The following is a 22,311-nucleotide window of genomic DNA, read 5'->3' on the forward strand; positions in this document are numbered from 1 at the left end:
AATATCCAATAAAGACTGTGCTTGGTACATCTTCCCGCTTAATGTTTAAGCTCGCAGTGGAATTGTTCCTAGAATAGACAGTCATATTAGCAAGCTAATTTGATCGCTTCGTACGAGGAGAACTAACCAAGAACCAGTCCTCGGGCTTAGGTCCCGGGCCATATTCGCAGGTTCCGCACTATAACATATCAGTCGTGCGCTCATCTTTGGTAGGGGTAAGTTTCTTACACCTCCATGCTGGTTACAAATGGGAGTCAAATAGAAATATGGCTAAATGTATTAGAGCGCGTCTGCTGAGGGACGGTCGGCTGCTGGTGCCTTGTCAATAACTCACAATGTCATGCTTTACCAAGATTAGCGCTGTGTTCAGTCTTGTCCTTTCAGAGAGCGTCTCTAACTTACGTATTGATCGACAAGCTCATAAGTCTTGCATTCGAGTCTCCCGTTTGCCTATCCCGGTGATCAATTCAGATTCAGCATAGAATGACAGCTTGAACTCACCGCTTGACATTGCACCTTGTAGTTGCCATTGTACTTTTCAGTCAATTCTTGAACGGTCTAAGATGTCAAGGTCAGTATCCTCTCAAGAGCCTGGTTGTCCCAGCCCACATACCGGCGACGCAGACAAAGGGCCTTGTGGCATAGAGGTGGCCAATGCACTAAAGAGAGCAACCACGGAAACAAAGGTCTTCATTTTGATAGTTGGAGGGAATCTCGTCTAGTAATATGAGAGAAGCGTGTTAGAGTTGTTATGTTTTGTGTGCAGGAAAAATATGCCATGCAGATGAAATGTAAGTCCTTTTATAAGTAAAAAGAGTTCAACTGTTATACTCTGTTTAGCTTTGCTTAGAAATTGAAAGCTTCCCTGTTTATAAAAGATTAAAATAATGCCCTATAAGATGACCTGAGTTATTTACTCAATCATGCCACGTAGTACTACGCTACTGTCATTTTTCTTTCGAAATCCATCTTTGCCTGCACCCTTGACGCGGAGATTTATAGTATCGACACTAATATATCCCCTGAAGGAAGTTGAGGCACGCGTGATTTCGGCATAATATGGGATATTAGATCAAATTTAATGCCTGCAAGCTCAGCTATAAGTGACGTAACAATACTCTAGAGGAATCATAAACACGAGACTTTCAATAATACAACATCCCTCCGTCTCGACCAGAAACCGCTATTCATTATAGCTTTCGTGGTAATAGCACAACTTCTTGTTCGGAATTTGCCTTTCAATAGTTAACTAACCAGTGTCCACAGTATGGAAGTCCCCACCGGTTTGGGGTATAAATCCCAGACTTAGGGTATGAATCCCAGTCTTGGGGTATTAGTCTTAGTCTCGGCCTGAGTGGACCTCGGGTTACAGTAATGTCGGGTTTCAGTGATATCGGGTTTCGGTCATCTCGTAGTAAGAGTTCTTCTTCTCGAAATCGCTACTTTTTCTGATAGAATAATTTTGAGTAGCATTGACTCGCTTCGCTCAAGCCTCTTGAATGACTCAAATCCCGCACTATGACCGGGAAGTTGATGCACACAAGCTACGGCCACTCGAAGCGGCAGGTAATAATAACAGGAACTAAATCCGCTAGCACCTGTTGGGTGCATGATCATGACAACAGCCCAAGTTGTCTCAAAGCTATGCCGAATATAACGTAATCAGTTGCCTGTGAGATGCTTGTATCATAGAGTCTGCGGTCGCGAAATTAGACCAAGTCTGTACATATGTACGGGTTATACCTCCAACAATAGAGTTCGTGAAGAAATCAGTCCACCTATGCGTGAGTATCTATGCTAAACACTTGATGCTGTCTCTGCCAAGTCCTAATACCCCTTGCTATTAACTACTCTGGTTGCAATAGCTACAGATCGCGACAGAAAGAAGAGTGAAATTCTCGGAATTGAGGTGAATTAGGTGGGCTATAGAATTGAAGGACATGAACTTCGAACCCGTTGCTAGGTATAAACTCCACTAATCTATAGCAGGGAAAGTTTTAAGGTCAATTCTGTGACCCCGATTCGCGCCTAATTTCAGCGGATCACACGGGCTCCCTTGAGCGATTGAAAACGGTCCATGGGGTGTTTCACTCCTTGCACTATATAACTCATGCCACGAGCCTATTAGAAGACAAGGGTGGAAGCGGAATCTAAAAGAATGGCACGGGGCGTGGCATGAGTCATAGCCTATGACTTGAACGTTTGTACTGGTATAGCCTTTTCTCTCCCCGCAGAGACAAGTCTTGATATCCCAGAATGTATAATGTATTCCCTAAAAGTTTAAACACATTGTAACAATTGTAGGGTCCAGAGCTAATAGAAAAGAGATATTTCAGAAAGAGTATAGATCGTGAGATGCTAAAAAAGTTTATGTTTCCATCTTAGAAGACAGCTATTCTATATATAAACTTATTACTTTGTCGGCTATTGCAATAAACAACCTCTGATACACGTACAGAGAGATCTTGTTCGCCATAATCCCCTGTCTCTAAGCCCCTATTAGCGTTCTCACCAGGTCACGCATAGCTGAACTTACAGGGGGTGACTGTAGCTTTCGCGTGTTCATATTCTCGTTCCTTGACGGAAAAAAAATATATTCGGAGCAACCGAAATACTGAACACAGCTTCGTCACCCACTTGATGATATAGGTCAGGTGTTGTATTATGCTTATGGCATGATAAATTTACATTAAGCATTATGCGTAGTGACCGAAATAGTACGAGTAGCTTCATCTTTGACTCGATAATGCCAAGTGTTACAGTATGCCATGCTCGTGTTATGACAAATTTTGGATATTAGACACTCTTTAAAACGTATATATACTGACGCTCTAATCTTGATTCCTGTACACTCTTTCGTACCATCCACTCCCCAATCTTCCAGTCAGTCTACACTTTCTACTCTACAATATCAATTTTCTCTATATTTACCATCTTCTACCACGCCAACATGAAGCAGGCTATTTTTCTCAGCATTGTCTCCTTGGCTTGCGCGTTGCCCCAGAGCACGCCTGTCACTGGTCAAAAGCTCCTCCCCTGGAAGCAGCCAGCGACTTTGACGGGTTCCATCGATTGTGGATTCAAAGTGAGCGACGAGGAGCAGTGCGGGACTGAGCTCTACTGTAACCTATTTGATAATCAGAAACCGAATAGTAATTACAAGTCGGCCTTCCAATGCTTCCAATCCCACGAGGCAGAGCCCAAGCTTCTCCCCTGGAAGCATGCAGCGACCTTGTTGGGTTTCATGGAGTGTGGATTTAAAGGGGGCGACGAGGAGCAGTGTGGCACTGAGCGTTACTGTAATCTATTCGACACCCAGAAGAGCAGCGATTACAAGTCGGCCTTCCAATGCTTCAAAGCCCACGAGGAAAAGCCCAACCTGCTCCCCTGGAAACAACCAGCGACTCTATTAGGTGCCAAGGATTGTGGATTTAAAGGGGCCGACGAGGAGCAGTGTGGCACTGGGCTCTACTGCGATTTATTCGATAACCAGAAACCGAACAGCGATTACCAGTCGGCTTTCCAATGCTTGCAAGCCCATGAGCCAAGTCCAGTCTAACATGATCAGACTATATCGCACTAATGCTGTCAAGTTACACGGTGCCAGTTTACACAGCAGATACGCGGTTGTGGAAACTCGAGCGGGGAAGTTTGATACACCTTGGTAACAACGCACAACGCGCAACTGGTTGGGCTGCCCTGTCAAGTTGCTTGGACTAGCTGAATCGTGCTTTTGACAGGATAAAGAACAATTTTAGGGGGAAAGGGGGGGAGGTGGAATATAAAATTGTGTGGAGACTACTATCTAATAGTTGTAGTCTTTAGACGAATAGAAAATGATGTGGTCAATCTCGGCTTCAAAGTGTCTTGTTTAAAAGAGTTTGGAGTGATTATTGTAGCCCAAAAACCCTCTCTTTTAGTCTTCAAATAAAGGTGTGGCAGCTACAGTTGCGATATACTTGGGTATTACCGGAGCGGCAATAGTGTCAAGAATACTATACTTTGTATTGACGGGGATTAAGATACATTTGCAGTTGAACTTATGTCCATAACACTCGAATAAGAAACACTTCCAAAGTCCAACATCCATATGTTTCCATTTTTGATAGGAGCGTAACACCCGCAAATTCAGCTTTCCGCGGCCCCGTTGAGCTTTGCCGAGACTCAATGGTGCCGACAGAAACCATCGAACAGCTGTAGCAGCGCGCTACTCCATGGCGGATATACCAACCTCCTAGTTTAGGGATAAAGGTACCCATCACGTCTTGGGGAAAGAATGGTCGTAGGACAGTAAGCTTTTGCACGAAGAACACGGCACTAACCCCGACTATACCGCAGCCCAGAGAATGACCACCTGTACCCCACGGTAACATACGTCGTGAATGACCGGACCTTTGTAAACCAGAGAGCCTAACATGAATAATAGCGTGGCGTAGCAGGTGCCTACAACTACATGAGCTACGACGCTTAATAAGCTCTCTGGTAGTGTATCTAAAGAAGAAGAAGAAACAGGACAAGGGGAGAACGTAAGGATCTATCGAAAGCTGCCAGCTAGAGTTTGATCTAGCCAAGTTCGGCCATGGAATTCTTTGCTACTACATGAACCACATACCATGAGCGTTGTTAATAAGCAAAAATCGCTTTATTACTGAGCAATGCTACATGCCGCCATGAGTCAAGACAAGGACTTGTTTGGGTACAATTGCGTAGTTCTTATAGCCCCTGCATGGTGGCGCAACCTTTTTCTTCATCCACGAGGGTAGAGAGTCGATCACTCACTTTGCCTAATTCATGCAGCGCCATCCAAGTAGTGCGCCTGTGGACGTGAGCAGAAAGACGGTAGTTGGGGCAAATCCAATGACAAGGGTTGAAAACGCCAAGATGATGCTTGACTTGACATAGTCTTGTGTCAATGGTTTGGAAGGGAGTGGCGTCAAGTTCAGGGGTGTTTCTACCCCAAAATCCACCTACCGCCGGTTTTGAACCAACATTGAATTGACTCCAAGCCATCGTGCCCCGTCTCTTAAATACGGAGTACCGCTCCGGCTTTTAGTCCGTGAGGGGCGCGGAGAATACGGACACTAACTCCGAGGGCCATAGCTCCGGGGGGGGCGAGGGGGTGTCTCTATTGCTACATATGTAGCTTCGAGCAGATGCCATGGTCGTCGGTTTTGAAGGGGTTCGATGCAGGACCGCAAACCCGACCTCGACGCCACGTAGGATATTATCTTCCATATGAGCACAATTTTGTGTAAAGCCACGACTTAATTCATGAAGCTCGCTGCTTGCACATAGTCCGTCAAGGGCAGAAATGCGGCTTGTTACACGATACGTCTGTGATTTTGATGCATACAGCCTGGAACTTTTGTACGCAAACCAGATGAGACACGATAAGATGTGCTAATTTACTGTGCTACCACGAAGCACTCGGTATTTCGCCACTTGTAGTCTAATATATCAGCAACCCCATATGCTGTTTCGATGCCATCGTAAATCTCCACCACGTATAGGCTGGCGTCCAAGCCACAAGACACGCCGCCGCTGCTAATAATCCTTGTCCCGTACTCATTCGAGCCTGCGTCGACGTAGCGCGCTTGCATGACCCCCCCGGCAACATCTTGTCCTGCAGCTGCATCCATGTTGACCTTTTGCAAACTCCTATAGGCCCCGCGATGCGTAGTACACTTTCGGCCGTTGAAGATGCCCATGTACCCCAAGAAGAGGGCACCAGTGCAAATGGACCTTGAATCTGTGAGCAATTTCGGCAGAATAAAGAATGGAAGCTGCTTACAGCAAAGTTTTGGGCACTGTATTGTCTTTGGGTGCAAGTTCATTAAACGCGGCAATAAGTTTCATAAAGTCACCCATTTTCGCGGCGTGTAATTCGACAAGATGTGTTGGGCCGCCAGGAACAACCAAGACGTCAAAATCGCCAAGCAAACCAAGAAGATTGTGGTCCAAGGCAATGTCTCTCTAGCAAGAATAATCAGCAAAGCTGGGACGCGGAATCAACTATTTGCTGGCGGGAATCACCTTGACTTGAACACCCTCAAACGATCTAGTAACTTCTATCTCTGCAGTAATCGTCACTGTGAATGCATTTCGATTGTCAGCCATGCGAAAGACCTCATAGGGGCCATTCATATCCATAGTGTTGAACCCCTCGAATAAGACCACGAGCACCCTTTTTGGTTCCATGCTGGGTTTAGTCTTTTTTCTCTTTACTAACAATAAGAAAAATTGAATTGACTTTGCCAAGTCCAGGATGCTTTTGTACGAAAAGTAAGACCTAGGCTAGCGGAGAGCGCGATTATTTATCTTTTTAAACTTGACACCTCGAATCATGTCAACTCCGAGGACAAGATTTGATCCAGTTCATCTGTTTACAAGCCTGACTCGGACAGATCCTTCTACAAGAATGGTGCCGCAATAACACGCACATTCGATCAGCCACAACGCAGCTGCATAGCACGCGTGGACCCCGCGGAGGTGTTTGAATGTTAAAGCACAAGGAGCTTTAGAGGGTCTTGATTTCTTAAGTCGTGGTGTATTTCCCGATGCGAAACGAAAGCCGAGGAGCGGGGGTAAGCTAAAAAAAAGCACTAAAAAAAGAGCAAGGGTCAAGTTTATTAAGCGGGGCGCGCAGCTTAATCTAGACTAGTAACATTGAACCGTGACTGTTACGTTGCCCGACGAGCCGCCGCAACCAGACCAGGCTCCACTCAAAACTTGAAGGCCCCGGCGGGCCGATTAACAGGCTGCATGCATGTGGAGGGATTCGCAAAATTGTCCGTGGCCATGGGATTAATACCCCAACCTAATGAGGAAGTGTGTCATGTAGCCATCCTCTCTCTACTCTGCCTGAGTCAGCTCTCTCACGAAGAGAAATCCCGGCTCGATTCAGCCCACACGGACCACGTACCCCAGTTAGAAAACCATGAATAATGCACATGCAAAAAGGCTTGAACATTGTGACCCTGCGTCATCCATCCTCTTGATACAGTTTTCGTTCTGCTCCGTGTATTCTCACATGATCAACTCTCGCCGCCATGGCAGCAGAAGCAGATATGAAAGTCCCCTCGGATCATTCCGCCATGGTGTACGATGAACCCGGCAGCGTTTCGCTGCAGAGGCGAATCGTGAAAACGCCCATGCCAGGACATGGACAGGTCTTGATTCGCATGTAGGTGGGACTGGGACCGTGTCTTAGGAACAATATCTGGCTAAGCAGTGTTTAGCACACATTCAGGAATATGTCATTCCGACCACGGCGTCATGACACACGCTGTACGTTGTAACCTGTGCGAAATTTTACTCGTGTGCTTACATTGACACTCATAGTGGAAATGGTTGGCCCGGCGGATAGAGCCGGGGCAGGTCGGCGGTCACGAGGGAGTAGGGAATATTGTCAAGCTGGGCTCGGCAACGGAAGCCAGTGGATTGCGACTGGGAGACCGTAAGCCTCTTCTCTTTCCCTCAGTACTAGCGATATATGCCAGCATCAATGTTGATGTGTCCAGATGTCGGTGTCAAATGGGTTTCTGAAGCTTGCCTCTCTTGTCCTCCGTGTCTTGAAGGAGCCGACGGCTGCTGCGTCAACATCAAAATCTCGGGATATTACACCCCCGGCACATTTCAGCAGTACACGTTGGCACCTGCATATTATGTTACTCCCATTCCCGACAGCGTGCCATCGGCAGTTGCAGCACCCCTGCTTTGCGGCGGGTTGACAGCGCTGGCAGCCATCAAAAAGGCAAAGGCATCACCAGGGAGCTGGGTACTGGTGGCTGGTGCTGGGGGAGGTGTTGGCCATCTAGTATGTCAGATTGCGTCTCGGGCATTTAGTCTACGCGTAATAGGCATTGACAGAGTCATGAAAAAGGTCATGATCCATGATTGTGGCGTGGAAGAGTTCCTTGCGCTTGAAGACTACTCCATGGGGCTACAACGGCAATATGAAGTCGTTCAGACTGTCAGAAAGCTGACCGATAGCCTCGGCGTCGCAGCGGCTGTGGTTTGTACGGGAGAGGCTTCGGCCTATAGCTGGGGTTTCGAATGCCTTCGGTTCAACGGGACCCTAGTCGTCGTTGGTGTTCAGGAAGGCGATGAAACTCCCATTTGCTCGGCATCCCCAAATGCATTTTTATTCCACCAGAGACGCATAGTAGGCTCCTCGGTCGGTAATCGGCTAGACGCCATCGAGTTCATGAAATTGGCGGCGCGAGGCATCGTGAAACCACACTTTACTCTACGGTCACTGGAAGAGCTGAGTGACATCTTTGAGGAAATGGAACGGGGAGAGTTATTGGGCAAGGTTGTTGTTGAAGTGCTCTGAATAGCGCACGGCGCAACAAGTCAACAGAAAGAAGTAGAAGTGTCGTATCTTTGAAATAAACACCTTTGTTGGTACTGATAAAGAATCGTCCAATTTCATATGTTGAGTCAAGGTTCCCCATTTGAAACATTTTACTCCTCTGGTCCTATTCTTGCCTGATGCCTAAAATTCTACCCAACACAATTCATTGTACGTAGTGGGAGTTATCCCAGATTCGAAGCAAACAATCCCTTCTCCTTCAAACTGCCAACCAGGCGGCATGCAGCCCGAACAGCAAGTTTGGCCACGCCATCACCACCTTCCAGTCGAGGGTTGAAGGAGCAAATAACCAGGGATGTGGGATCAGTCTCGGTCGGAATGATCTTCATCAGCCCCATCAAATCCTCTGGCATGAATCCTCCAGGAGAAGGAAACTCATTCACCCGGCCGAGAGACTCGTCCAAGACATCCAAGTCTAAATGAATGTGTGTTTTGCCAAGGTTTCTGCGCTTTAGAACGGCAGACAATTCCGATTCGAAATTTACCTTTCTCCCGGCATCCCCCCAGACCACATCAACTCCGGCCGATTGAATGGTTCGCCTTTGCGTGTCGGAAACATCTCGCAGACCACAGTAGACAATGTTCTTCACGTCCATGGGTGCATGACCAGGGACAGTCTTCATCAAAGCATGCCAACTTGTGCCAGTCAACATGGATGCGGCCATGGCATCCAAGTATCCATTTTCATGGGTTGAAGGTGTATCAAGGTCGTCGTGAGCATCAAGCCATAGAGCAGCTAGGGACGGTACGAATTTGTTCAAGCCGGCTACAACAGCCGTGCTTGCGTAGCAGTTTCCAGAGAGTACCAACGGAAACGAGTCGTTCTCTGCCGCTTGCGAAACCGCTTTTGAGATTCGGCGGATAATCTCGAATGTCCTGCCAATCTCGCCTTCGAATTCGTCAACAGGGCCAATATTGATGAAAGACACGGGTGCGAGCTTCTCGAGCTCCCTGTCTATGCCGTGGGCTAGAATGCGAAGCGGTCCGCCCCCAACACGATGATCATAAATGCCTACATGGTAGGGAGCAACGATGATGGTAATTGAAGTATAGGGCATGGTTGCTGGTGTGTTTGATGGATGTAGGATGGGAGGAAAACGAGGCAAATAATGGCGCTCTGAGATGGTCGTGTTGCTGTGGCCTATATGTAAGTTGGCTCAGTTGGGGTAAATTGCCCGGGTTGGCCCTACATATGTACATGTATGGTATGTAACATTGAAGCTGCTTGTGCTGCCCAGCCCCAGCATGAAATTATCTGGGCCCTCTTCGGACTTTATTTCGCCGCATCCACTCGAACACTCAAACTTGCGGGTAGAAGAAAGTCTAACTTGACCCCGCCTTCACTCACATGCGGCCAGGAGAGCAGGCAGCATACGATGGAGATGCTGCTTGGTATTTATATTCGTTTCGCTTGCAGGCGTCTCCATCATTTGAAGGCGGTTTCCAGTTTCCAGAGACAAAGGGTAGAAACCCAGCACGGTAGATGATGGCGCAAGTATTATACAACGCTTGGAATACGTCAAATGATGAAATCACTCATATTTATTCCTGCTAGCGTAATCTCTGTGGTAGACATGCAATTATGACGAAAAAGCAATGTCAAGTCCCTTGTGCCGACGGCTCTTATGAGGGCTTGGAGCATTTCACTCAATTCGCCTAGTAACGGTATTTGGTATCAAAGGTTCTTGGTTCTCCTCAAGGCCTGACTGACCAAGGACCTTTTTGAAATCAAAAAGTTAGTGGGTGACTTTATCCTAGGTCTCTTTCATAGCATTATTTCCACATTAATAGGACAAGTACGCGCATGATGACCCCCTAACCTCCCAGCCAACTCCGGCTAGAAATTACCTGGCTGCTTTTGTCACCACCAATAACTATGGGCCCCTTGGCAGCCCCACCTACAACATTTCCGCCTTGCCAATCGGATAGTTGCCTCGCTTCCCTGCTGTCTGCCCCTAAACTTGAAATGGGCTCGCACCGACCCCTCGCACCTTGCACCTCGCACTTCGGGCACTCGGGACTCGGAATTCTGTTTTCTGCGTTCCAGGTACTGAAAGCCATCAAATCCATTATGCTTGTTGGGCCCAAATCCCGATGCCGTACTCTAGATGTCCGTAATAGTAAGCGTTATAGTCTTGGTTCTTCGGGTTACCGCCCGTCATAGCAGAAATATTGACATGTCTGGTAGCAAATAAAACACCGAGCTGCTTGGGTAAGTACCTAGGTACACACACGCACGACTTGAGCCGTTGACAAATTGACAGCTCTTAAAAAGCCCTTAAAAATCTGACACATGATATACGGAGTAATCAACTGCAATTAAATCGCTAATAAATTGGTGATAGTTGATATGTACCAAAACATCCCTTCACCCTCTGGGTAGGTACCTACATACTTACCTAGGTACTTTAAGTAGATGCTCGAGTACTTGGGCAGTAATCAGACCGTGGATAGGCGCAAACAACACGGCCAGGCCAGGCCTTTCCGTGTCGATCATTGCATTACATATATGTCGCGCCTTTACACAGCGAAAGGGATACAGGGCATGCAAAGTTCACATCTCCCCAAAGGGGACAAATCGAGAGGTTAAGCGGACGATGTACACGGCGGCGTTTTTCACCACCTGTGCCGTTGCTGGGGCTCGGTTCTGCACGCTGATGCGCCCACCGAAGATATCGATATCCCCGTTGCAATCCGCCTGCGAATCAATCATTTGTGGAATAAAACGAAGTGACGAATGAGTCTCTATAAGGGCCATAGCGACGTCTGTGGATTGAGCACACGCCTGTTCTTAAAAAAAAACACGGAGGGAGTTAGTCTTGGAACATTTTTCTAGTGCAAGCAGACAAACATGGTATTGATTGGTGACGTGAACCTACTTGACCAGACATCGACTACACACGCATTGCCTAGGCTACGCCACTTCAGCCGACCAAGAAGCTCTGTCACGGCGTCATCGACGTCGCCGACGCATTGTGGATACGCCAACCACTGGCGCTGGAGCTTTGTCTCCATACAGGCTGATGGAAAAGTCTGAGAAGCAGGAAACGCAGCCAAGTAGCCGGTTTGATTCTGCCCGTAATGTCTCTGCGTGGCATCCGCCATGTGCAGAGCAGCCGGTGCCGCCGTCTCGGCAAGAAACATGGCAGCATCCAGGTAGGCGAGATTATAATAATGTGAGCATCCGAGGGTTCGAATTCAGCTGTGTCTGTATATATGAGTCCGCGCGTGTGTCTCTCCCACCGCAAATAAACCTACCTGAATAGCGAGCTGCTGAATGAAATCGGCTGGCTCAGCTACCGGCGTCAGCATTCCGATCGCCAAGCTCCATCTAGGCCCATCAGAATCGCTAGAGCTAGAAGGGCTACCGTCACGATGTCAATGCCTTGACAGAATTGCCGGGATCGTCGTCCAAGGCCCCCGGCTGGCTTGAGCTTGACATGACGGCGACTAGAACAGGTACCGCGAGATATATGTAGGTTTGGAGCGCCAAGAAGCTAAGTTTGAATGTTCTTTTTGAGACTGTTAGGCAATCATTCACCTTCGCGTGCAACTTCAGCAAATACATAGCAGAAATTCTTTTCGGCACAGAACTAGTATATGGTATATTAATGAGTACACAACATCATCACTCAACAAGGTGTTGAGTCACAGTCTGCACTTGTCTACTCGATTCCCATGTTGGTACAAGCCCGACATAAGTCCTTTATTGTATTCCCACATTCAAGGCTGCCCAGAGCTGTACTTTGGTAAGAATACCTCAGACCCGCACTGGAAACTCATCCGTATCTGTTGGCGTGCAAAGCCGCTGACGTAGATGGTACCATCAGCATCGGCTATAGAGCGAACCTCTTACAGCGGTTGTGGTGTTTGCATAGTCCCACGATCGCGGAATTTGCACAACAGCCGAGGTAATCTACCGAAGTCCACAGCACTAGAGGCGGCTGACGGCCAGAACGAGAACCTTCGTGCAATAGTACCCTGCGGGTCGTTCTCTTGTTGGATAGCAGGCTGAAAGCAGCTCGCAGATAAATGTTAACCAGGGACGGTAAGAGTAAGTACATGTCCGGTTTAATATACAAGCGATTTACTTTGCAGTTAAGTCGTTACGAGGCTTTTTTCCCAGTCAAGAACCCAATATTGCGCTGCCATGAAGACTCCCCGTCCAAGCGGGAGTGATTTGCAATTCCGTATAGCTGTACACTGCCGTTGCAGTGCATCAATGTTTGCTAACGCAGACCTGTCGACCAGTGGTACCTTTGACATGGCCTGGGAGCTTTTGTGCTGCTCCAACTCCTCGGTTGTTTCTGGTCTGGTACTTGACTACATGTCCCTGGGCAGTAACAGATGTACCGACATGGAGTCAGTCACAGGCCAGAAATGAGAGAAATGACACGAGACCTGAGACTGCATGAATGATACGCAATCCGTCCTATCGTATGGCCACAGCCCTCCCACAACATCACACTTTTCAGGTCCTGTTCTATCATCCTTGATCGACTGCTCCTAACCATTAAACTCCGTACGGAGTAGAGCTGCAAATATCCGCTTTCTGGAACGGTGGCATTGGGGGCAACCCGCCCCCATTGCACGTTGGACCCCGTTGGTAAGCCAGGGTGGTGTCAGACTGATCCTGTTGGATGATGTTCATTGTTGGTTCTTGAATCTATTACAACCAACCCAAATGCCAAGAAATTTGCGGGCGGGGAATCAGCGAGCATGCAGGGACGTCTTGACCCATGTAGTACTGTCCACGTTACAATAGAAGCTATACGCATCTTCTACAGCCTCTCGGAACCACTCTCCTACTTCAAACAACCAATCAGTAAGACCAGGCATCATCAAAAATTAAAACGAAGTGGGAGCAGATTTTCAGTGGAGAGTCAGCAATAATATTTGAGTACAAATAGCATCTGGGAGATGTCTGGCCAGGAGCTCCATGTTTCTCCTGCAAGTTGTCGGAACTATCCTCCCGCAACCGCGCGGCTCAAACTACGAAACAGCTGTCACGGCTGCGCATTGTCCAGACTCAGATGCTCTCAAGACAAGCCGACTTAGAAAGCCCAACAGGCAATCAAATGGCAGTCAATCACATCCCTCAGGCCCAAAACTCAGAGTGCTTTCGAGTACTGATCCCGACGCACATTTACCATCGCTGCCGGATTGTTTTGGTTCTGCCCCGGCGTCAAACGCGAGCATCGACCCTCTGCCTTCACCGGGGACTCTTCATCACTCTTCTAGTAAGGCAGGCTTTTCTGAAACCCCTTCAAACGCCATACAAGACTTATTCGGATCCGGTACAATGGATCCAATTCCGACATTGACAGTGCCTACCACAACTACTACACAAATTGACTTTGGGGACTACCTTTCTACTACGCCTCTATTATTTTCTGAGGAAATGACCACCCTGGATTGCCATTGAGGCGCCAAAATATTCTCCACGGGCATTGATAACAGCAATAATAGCTCACAGGGAGGTCATTTGGACTCATTATCATCGTATAGAGATGCCGTGTCCGAACTGTTTTCTGTTTCTACACCAAGTGCTATGAATCATAATTTCCATATCCAGGCCGCGAATCCATAATTCCATGGTTTCTGGGACGGTGCCCGGAGGAGGTACCATCATATCCATGATGAGAAGCTTTGGACCATCCCGAATGCTAGGTAACAAGGGCTCGATAACTCGCTTAGCGTTGGCATCAGACCAATTATGTAGAATGGGACGCAAGAAGAAGGTCTTGGTCTTACACACAGCGGCGTTTTCGACATGACGCGGCTGGAAAAAGTCGCTTTCCACAAGCCGGATTCTGTCTTGTAGTTCCACTGGCACAGTGGACTTTGCCTCAGCAATGCTCTTGGCCTGATCTTCGACGATGATGTTCAATTGTGGGAAAGTTTTGGCCATGGTAACGGCAACATGGCCGGTTCCGCCCCCAATGTCGACAAGAGTGTCGACCTCTTGACACTTGTACGTCAGCGGGACAAACTTGACGTCGGTAGCGCGTTCCAGACGTGCAAACTCCAACATGTTATGGAGCCTTGCCATTTGTACCACGTTGACTGTCTGCGCAAGATATACATACCGTGGGAGCTCAGTGTAGCGGTCAATATTGAAGGGTGCCTGGTTTGGCTCCCTGGCCTCTGGCCATTTCTTGTGAGCCTAACCTACCTTTGTGGAGAAGTGGAACGAGTCAAGTCCTCGGTGAGAAACTTGAGCTGGCCTAGAAGAACCTTTTGTGTGACCATGTAAGCTGAATATAAGGTATGCGCAACATGCTCTGGCTCTGGCTCTGGCTCGTGGAAAAATCACCCCGACTTATGAATCGGGCAGTAGGAATGAATGCCAGGCCGGGACGAAGCACAAAAGAAGAGTCGATGCGTTGGTGGAGCTGGTTGCCGCTTGTCTCGGGGAATTTCGCCCCCGACCTCCAATATGTCAATATCACGCAGTGTTAGACTGATGCCGTAATTCGACGTCGGAACGATTTCAATGGCGAGTAATAGTATCCTCAGTTTCGCTGCAGCTTAGAAGCAAAGGTGACATTTCGCTCTCATTCCAAGATTTCTGGCTTACACGGCCGAGGTCCGTCCCGCGTCCATTTGCCGGTACAGTTCGCAGACGCAAGCATACGCATGTCAATTCTATTTTAGGGAAGATACAAAGTGATGATGTAGAGAAACTGCTGAATAAAATGTATTCAATTCACATATGCTCTTGAGCCCATTCGGTAGTGAATGCCCAAGTAGTCAAGTCCGGCCAAAGCCTTACTGGCCTCCTGCTATTCTCCCCTCGGAGCAAATCTGCAGTGTGTTCCCTGTGGCAACTTGGGTGCGAGATGATCCAGCCCATGAGTTGGTTGCTTGAACACAGCAGTCGGGATTCCATTTTCATCGCAACCAGTCCACTTGTACAGCGCTACGGCATATGCTATGATGATGTTCTGCTGGAGCTTAGCCCATCGCATCCCGACGCAAGGGTGACGACCTGCGCCCCAACCCATGACTAAGGTTAATTACCAGACACGCAGGTCAGTACTAACTCAGCGCTGAATAAGGGGTGGACGATAGTCACTCACAGCCGTAAGCTTCCTGGTCAGATTCCATCCGGCCCTCGCTCCAACGCTCGGCGTCCCATTTCATAGCATTGGGGTACAGCTTCTCATTGTAATGCGCGTCTATAGTATTATAGCAGGTGAAGCTACCCGGAGGAATAACTTGATTGCTTCCAGGAATGGAAATAGCATCGGGTGTGTCGTTGAAGCGGCCCATGGGAAAAGCAACACACATGCGAATAGCCTCTTTGTAGCAAAGTTCAAGCGATTCAGACATTTTTTCCCAGGCTTCAATCGGAAGTTGATCAAGCTGATCAACAAGAGGCAGCTTCCTGGTCTTATCAGTCGCATAAATGGCTGCCGAGCTCTTGATCTCATTGTAGATTTTACCCTGCCAGTCCTGGTGGTGGGCAATAATGTTCAACATGGAGCCAGAAACTACCCCGGTGTTGGCACCAGCAATAAAAAGCATACCAAGAACGTGCTGATGTAATCCTGGCTATCTCCAGCATCGATCAAATACTTCAACGCATCATCGCCACCGGCAGCGCCCTTAGCCATGCGTCTATTTACGATGGGTTCCACAATCTTCTGTAGCCCTCGACGGCCATAACGACGTTTCCAGTAACCAGGGCTAAGATAAGATAGACCCGGAAATGCAAGAAGATGTAAAGTATTGGTGAACTGGAGAATCTGAGTATACAAGAAAAGAGAATGAAGCAGTTCAGGGTTGTCGGCAATCTCGTCAGTGGCAACGATACGGCTTCCTTGGATGATTACGATACGAAAGCAAGTCTTTGATGGATTGATGACGGAGGATTCATTCATCTTCATAGCCTCAAATGCTGTGCGGGCGTCTCTTGTAACTTTAGGCAGACGCTTGGCAAGCAGGTCCGACCTCTGCAGCTCAAGAAGCCGTCGTTGCGCATATGTTCGTCCACTAGGGCCGGTACCCTTCCAAATCTCGTGGATCACTGTTGAGCGTCCGTTGATAAAGTCTGGCCCGTGACCAATAACGGCGATTCCTTTGATGAGATGGAGCCGTCGGTCTTCGAGATACATCTTTCGCGCTGCTTCGCCAGACAAGCCGATAACGTGGTTCTGGCCAAGCCAAAAACTAAATGTACCCGTCTTTGATTTGGCCACAGCGCCTCTCCAGAAGCTCCTGACATTTTTCTATTAGCATTACCGGCTCTTGTAACCCGTGAGAATGAGCCGGGAATTTTTTTATTTTTTTTTAAAAAAAAGGGTTAGCTCACATCTTCTTGGTGAAAAAGCTCCATGAGCCAATAAAAGGCACAGTATCAGTTATAAATTCTGGCGCGCCAACGACTTTAGGTGTGTACGACAAATATACCACAAGTGTGATAAAAGCGATTGTAAAAGTAGTTAGGACTGCTGGTATCGGCTCAATATCTTCCAGGCTGAAGCCTATCCATAGCATTGTTTTTGACATTGTGGAGTGGGAAGCGAGATTTGAAGGGTCGGTGCTGGTTAAAGCAGCGCAAAAAGCAGAGCTACTTTTGTCAATAAGAAGAAGCCATCAGCGACAGCAGGTCAAATTGGCTCTTGGTGCGCAAAGATGATCACACCGTAAAAAGTTATCCTGCCCTGTCTCGGGTAGGACAAAAGGAGTGATAGCGATGTGATCGGGAATAGTTTAAAACGAAGCTCCTGCCTACGACCCGACGCCGCAACCCACAAACCAGGAAACCCAAAACAGGCCGACGGCGGGAGATGGCAGGAATCGGGAAGTATGCGGCTGAGCTGGGCTCCCAGAAAATGAGTGCGATGCCGATGTCACCCTACGGAGGGATGCAGTAGCAATGAAAAGCAACGTGCAAGCGACATGCCACTTGGCCAAGGGTTCATTTGCAACAACAGAACGCTAAGTCTCTTCATGTAAAGTTGTCCAACCAGATGTCTCTGTCCAAGTCAAACCGTGTCTACGTCTTTGGCGACCAGACCTTCAACTATGAGCATTCATTGGCTCAACTACTTGGTTGCCACAACACCTTCTTGACTTTGTTTACCCGCAAATGCTATTCTGCTATCCGAACAGAGCTCGGCCGTCTGCCGTTACACACTCGCGATACGACTGCCAAGTTCTCTAGCGTCGCTAACCTGCTCATGAGGAAGCGGGATGGCTGGCTCAGTCCAGCGTTGGAGCAGGACTTGTGTCTTGTTCACACTTTGGCGGCATTTATATGGTTGGCAATTTCAGTATATGTCAAGCTATTCCGTCAAGCTAACTGTAGGCAGGCAACACTCTGAGCGCAAATTATCCTTCCCCACGCCCCAGCATAGCGTCTTGTTGGGCTTCTGTACTGGATCCCTTGCAGCCGCTGCCGTCAGTTCTTCTCAGGATCTCGTCAGTTTCATCCCTGCCGCCGTGCATGCCGTGGTGGTTGCATTGTATACAGGTCTGAGAGCCGCATAAGAGGCCCAATCTATTCATGGCAACGCCTCATCGCCATGGTCCTTGCTGGTGCTTGGCGTATCCGGAGACCAAATTACCACCATCCTTGAAAGCTTCAAGTCCCGGAACGTGCGTATTTTTTACCCAGGTTCCAATTGAGAACCAAAACAGACTCCTAGTCATTCGCACCATCTTGCCATGCATACATCAGCGCTTTCGGAACGGTTGGTGTGACACTCAGGCAGGTGATACAAAAGAAATGAACTCTGTGTGCGACGTCTTGGCCCCCATGGACAAACTTCACAAGCGACCTTCCGATTAGCCTCTCCATCTTGGAGCCTTAAAGTCCAACATTGGGCATGGTGGATCTGTCTCTGGCGTGAGCGTGCTTATCAAAATCGTCATGATGATGAGGAAGGGACAGTTCCCTCCTCATTGTGGTATCAGGACTCGCATCAATTCGGCCTTCCCAAACAATCTTACACAGCGCAACGTTCACATCGATTTTGAGACGATTTCTTGGCCACGCTCCCGTGGTATGCCAAGAAAGGCAATCATCAATAATTTCAGCGCCGCAGGTGGAAACACCTCCATCTTAGTTGAGGAGCCCATGAACTTGGCTCCATCAACCACGGCCGCACAATGCAAGACTCGGCCAACTTACCCAGTGGCCCTCTCGGCGAAATGTGCAAAGTCTCTAAGAAGGAACATCCAGTCATTGGTTGCCCATCTCTCGGATTCAGAAGTTGCCCTTCCCGAATTGTCCTATGCCACTACCGCCCGCCGCATTGCTCACGGGCACCGTGTCGTCGTGGCTTCCAACAGCATTGCGAGTATCAAATCCCAACTAGCAGATGCCCTGGATGGCGATGTGGGCAGCAAGCGCGTAATTCCACCAAGGCAAATGCTTTTTGCATTTACCGGACAAGGATCACAGTATCCAGGCATGGGAAAGCAGCTCCTAGAATCATTAGACGCGTTTCGGGACCAAATTATTCGATTCGATCAGCTGTCTCGGCGTTTAGGGTTCCTCGAGATCCTTCTCCTTTTCAATGCGAGCAGCGGAGACAACATCTCCAATTACCCTCCGGTTGTCGTTCAGCTTGCCAATACTTGCATGCAAATCGCGCTTGCCCGTATATGGATGTCTTGGGGAATCACCCCAACCGCTGTTGTTGGCCACAGCCTCGGCGAATACGCAGCATTGAACATCGCGGGTGTGCCTGGTCAGACTCGGACACTATTTTTCTCGTCGGCCGCCGTGCAATGCATCTGCAGGAACGCTGCGAACAATCTTCGCACAAAATAATCGATGTCATGGCATCTGCGACTGCGATTGAGAATATTCTTCAAGGCGTCAGTTTCGAAATTACGTGTGTCAACAGCTGTGACAAGGGCCTGGCTTGGAGCAATTACTCAATTCAACTAATAACAGTCTTTGGTATCAAAGGTCCTTGGTTTTCCTTAAGGCCTTGAGGGACCGAAAATGTCTATTTATACAAGAAGTCGGTGAGGACCTTCTGCCCTAATCCTGTGACCGTAGCCCTTGTGTAACCGTGTGACATTGGCCCATTTCCATGTGACAACAGCCCAAAGGAGACAGTCCTCGCCAGAACAGCAGCACAAGTGGCAGAGTTGCAACAGACTTTGGCGAGCGCTGGGATCCGTAATATTCCTATTGAAGTCCCATATGCCTTCCATTCGTCACAGATCGTGCCGATCCAGACTCCATTTATTAAGGATGCACAACAGGCCGTCTTCCGGAAGCCCCTACTCCCAGTCCTTTCGCCCCTTGACGGCACGGTGGTCCAACATGGTGATATATTGGGCCCGGAATATTAATTTAAAAAAAAATATAATAAAAAAGATCAGCTTGCGTTGATTATATAATTTAAGAAGTTATTTAATATATTTTTTTTTATAATATTGTACTCCATGCCAGAGAGCCGGTGCAAATAATGAAATGTCTCCAATCTGCGTTTTCAGCCAGTATGCTTACAAAGGCCTCCTTTGCCATCGAATTCGGCCCTCATCCAGTAGTTTCAGGCATGATCAGAGCGACTCTCGGCTTTGATATTACAGTTCTGCCTACTTTTCGCCGCAATACCGATCCTTGGGAAGTATTAACCAAGTCGTTATGTTCTTTGTGTGCCTCTGGTTCTCCGGTTAAGTGGGAAGGCTACTTTGCCGATGTTCATCGGCCAGGAAAGTGATTGATCTTCCCGCTTATAACTGGGATCTGAAGTCGTTTTGGATCCCGGACAGAAACGATTGGACTCTCACGAAGGGTGATATTCCTGTTCACCAGTGTCGCGTTGCAGCCGAATTAGACAAGTCTATACCGTCGACATCTTCTTTCAATATTGCTCAATCTGCCATCGTGGAGACTCCAAAACTTAAATCTAGTGCCATTCATGAGGTTCTGGAAGAACGGATTACAAGTAATGGGTATGAAGTTGTCACGGAGTGTGATGTTAACCGTGCTGATGTTCGGCCTTTTATCCGGGGCCACACTGTCGATGGCTTCAGCCTATGTACACCGGTAAGAGGTAACATTGAATTTCTCCCGTGGGTAAACACCGTTTAATTCAGTCAATTTAAGCAGTTTACGCAGATATTAGTTTTTCAATTGGAGCATATGCTCTCGAGCGTTTTCAGCCACCCTTTCTAGAAGGACTCATCACCATTACGGACATGGATATCACGAGAGCCTTGGTTGGCTCCGCAGATTGGAAGCTTGCGTTGTACAGCCAAGATCAATTGGGCGTCCAAAGATGCTAATCTCAGGATTACTGCTTACGATGTAAGCAAACTTGAAACATCAAATTTGACTACCCTGCTTCTAAAAATAAGGCTGACAAAGCTGTAGGAACGTGGAAGCGAGATTGGTCAGCTTTCTACCTTTTCCATGAAGTTTATTAACAAGTCTGATAGCCAAGATTTCTCACAGAAGCTCCCGAACATGCTAGAACACTTGGAAAGAATGCGTCGCCAACTCACTGAGGGGAAGACCTGCAGATTCAGCGGGCCAATGGCGTATGGTTTAGTCTCTGCGCTGGCTGAATTCAGCCTGGACCACTATTGCGTCGACGAGGCCCTATACGACAATGAACTTTATGAGTGTATTCAAGTGGTCAGCTTCGGCCAGATGAAAAAGGGAGGCATATTTCACATCAACCCTGGTTTGATCGATGGCTTGACCCAGTTAGGAGGTTTCACTATGAATGCCAATGACAAGACGAAACTTGACACAACCGTCTTGGCAAATCATGACTGGAAGAATTTGCAGCTGTTTGAGGCCATTGGAGACGGTTGCCAGTACTTTGCCCATGTCCGCATGACCCCTGGAGACAAGGTTCTTTGGGAAGGCGATGTGACTATTTTCACGGACGATCGAATCGTTGGCTTGGTGGAAGGAGTACAGGCAAGTTCCTCAAATCAAGACTGGCGTATGCGGTGACCTCAGTGCTAAAATTAGTGTTATAGATTCAAGAGGTTCCTCGTCGATTGCTCAAGTTCATACTAACGCAAGCAGCCAAACCTCCAAAATTCAAGACCAAAAGTGCCAAAGAAACTAGATCCATACCCAGCAGACGCGAGGAGGAGCTCTTGATATAACTTTTGCTAAACCGCTAGCAGCTAAAGGTGCTCCTATACTTGCTGCACCTGTACTAGTTGCCTCTAAGGCAACCGCCTCGGCCTGTAAAGCGTCTCTAGAAGTTTTGGCATGCGTTAATTCCTTAACATCTAACGCTATGGGGATTGTCGCGGAACAAAGCGGTATTCCACTATCAGATTTGCGCGATGAAACTCGATTTGATGACATTGGTATCGACTCTCAACTTGCACTAATGACCACAAGCTTATTGGCTGAAGAGCTTGGCATTACCGCGGACTCAACACTCTTTTTGGGAAACAGTACCGTGGCTGGCTTGAAGAGGGCTTTGGGACGACCGCCATTATCCTCTACACTGCCGGAATGTCAAGGCTCTACAGAAGTCAGAGATTCGACCCCCGCCATTCAATCTACTACTACAACCGTGTCGCAAAAAGTGCCTTCATCGGCTTACCAAGGTCAGACGGTGTTCTCCGCGGCGGCATCTGAAGCAGGGGATCTAAACGCCGATAAGAAATTTGCCAGTGTACTGAGAATTATTTCCGAGGAGGTCAATGTACCTGTCGAACATCTCACTGATAATATCTTGCTTGCAGATCTTGGAGTAGACTTGCTTCTTTCCCTGATCATTGGAAGTCGCCTTCGAGACGAACTAGAGATAGACATCGACACACAATCTATGCTGACAACTCTGGATTCGATTCATGCTCTTTGCATATCCCTGTTTGCTACTGGCAATAAAACGAGGCCTAGTTCATCGCAGCTCAACTTCTCAGGCTATAGCACACCTCCTTTAATGGAAGCCTGAGGCGTGCTCACACCATGTTCCGAGACCGACTTCATA

At 48.0% G+C, this 22,311-nt stretch overlaps 10 protein-coding genes across 10 annotated transcripts; 5 read left to right on the forward strand and 5 right to left on the reverse strand.

The window, feature by feature from the left end:
• Positions 1-38: 38 nt before the first annotated feature.
• Positions 39-694, reverse strand: G6M90_00g029970 (uncharacterized protein; the record flags this gene model as incomplete). Its single annotated transcript, XM_066130050.1, has 7 exons — positions 39-68; positions 128-178; positions 229-270; positions 335-343; positions 403-450; positions 502-558; positions 614-694. The coding sequence occupies 7 exons, from the start codon at positions 692-694 to the stop codon at positions 39-41; spliced, it is 318 nt and encodes a 105-aa protein (XP_065986543.1).
• Positions 695-2,950: 2,256 nt separating this feature from the next.
• G6M90_00g029980 (uncharacterized protein) lies at positions 2,951-3,559 on the forward strand (the record flags this gene model as incomplete). The annotated part of the gene is made up of 1 exon (XM_014684226.1): positions 2,951-3,559. The coding sequence occupies one exon, from the start codon at positions 2,951-2,953 to the stop codon at positions 3,557-3,559; it is 609 nt and encodes a 202-aa protein (XP_014539712.1).
• A 1,846-nt stretch (positions 3,560-5,405) lies between these two features.
• On the reverse strand, positions 5,406-6,198 carry xanA_1 (Isonitrile hydratase-like protein xanA; the record flags this gene model as incomplete). The annotated part of the gene is made up of 3 exons (XM_014684227.2): positions 5,406-5,742; positions 5,792-5,973; positions 6,034-6,198. 3 exons carry the CDS (start codon positions 6,196-6,198, stop codon positions 5,406-5,408), a joined length of 684 nt encoding a protein of 227 aa, XP_014539713.2.
• Positions 6,199-7,049: 851 nt separating this feature from the next.
• Positions 7,050-8,335, forward strand: alcB_0 (Alcohol dehydrogenase 2; the record flags this gene model as incomplete). Its single annotated transcript, XM_014684228.1, has 4 exons — positions 7,050-7,183; positions 7,239-7,287; positions 7,342-7,456; positions 7,521-8,335. 4 exons carry the CDS (start codon positions 7,050-7,052, stop codon positions 8,333-8,335), a joined length of 1,113 nt encoding a protein of 370 aa, XP_014539714.1.
• Positions 8,336-8,538: 203 nt separating this feature from the next.
• On the reverse strand, positions 8,539-9,432 carry G6M90_00g030010 (uncharacterized protein; the record flags this gene model as incomplete). The annotated part of the gene is made up of 1 exon (XM_014684229.1): positions 8,539-9,432. The coding sequence occupies one exon, from the start codon at positions 9,430-9,432 to the stop codon at positions 8,539-8,541; it is 894 nt and encodes a 297-aa protein (XP_014539715.1).
• Positions 9,433-13,871: 4,439 nt separating this feature from the next.
• On the reverse strand, positions 13,872-14,408 carry FSR2 (O-methyltransferase fsr2; the record flags this gene model as incomplete). The annotated part of the gene is made up of 1 exon (XM_014684230.1): positions 13,872-14,408. One exon carries the CDS (start codon positions 14,406-14,408, stop codon positions 13,872-13,874), a length of 537 nt encoding a protein of 178 aa, XP_014539716.1.
• Positions 14,409-15,159: 751 nt separating this feature from the next.
• Positions 15,160-16,888, reverse strand: claM (Cytochrome P450 monooxygenase claM; the record flags this gene model as incomplete). The annotated part of the gene is made up of 4 exons (XM_014684231.1): positions 15,160-15,383; positions 15,457-15,832; positions 15,907-16,597; positions 16,692-16,888. The coding sequence occupies 4 exons, from the start codon at positions 16,886-16,888 to the stop codon at positions 15,160-15,162; spliced, it is 1,488 nt and encodes a 495-aa protein (XP_014539717.1).
• A 1,366-nt stretch (positions 16,889-18,254) lies between these two features.
• Positions 18,255-19,160, forward strand: pks27_0 (Non-reducing polyketide synthase pks27; the record flags this gene model as incomplete). The annotated part of the gene is made up of 1 exon (XM_014684232.2): positions 18,255-19,160. One exon carries the CDS (start codon positions 18,255-18,257, stop codon positions 19,158-19,160), a length of 906 nt encoding a protein of 301 aa, XP_014539718.2.
• A 682-nt stretch (positions 19,161-19,842) lies between these two features.
• Positions 19,843-21,469, forward strand: FSR1_0 (Non-reducing polyketide synthase fsr1; the record flags this gene model as incomplete). The annotated part of the gene is made up of 4 exons (XM_066130051.1): positions 19,843-19,997; positions 20,057-20,393; positions 20,721-21,269; positions 21,338-21,469. The coding sequence occupies 4 exons, from the start codon at positions 19,843-19,845 to the stop codon at positions 21,467-21,469; spliced, it is 1,173 nt and encodes a 390-aa protein (XP_065986578.1).
• A 137-nt stretch (positions 21,470-21,606) lies between these two features.
• Positions 21,607-22,275, forward strand: Pks2_0 (Polyketide synthase 2; the record flags this gene model as incomplete). The annotated part of the gene is made up of 1 exon (XM_066130052.1): positions 21,607-22,275. The coding sequence occupies one exon, from the start codon at positions 21,607-21,609 to the stop codon at positions 22,273-22,275; it is 669 nt and encodes a 222-aa protein (XP_065986334.1).
• Positions 22,276-22,311: the final 36 nt, after the last annotated feature.

Source organism: Metarhizium brunneum, chromosome 2 (genome assembly GCF_013426205.1).
Source record: "Metarhizium brunneum chromosome 2, complete sequence".
Classification (NCBI taxonomy): Eukaryota; Fungi; Ascomycota; class Sordariomycetes; order Hypocreales; family Clavicipitaceae; genus Metarhizium; species Metarhizium brunneum.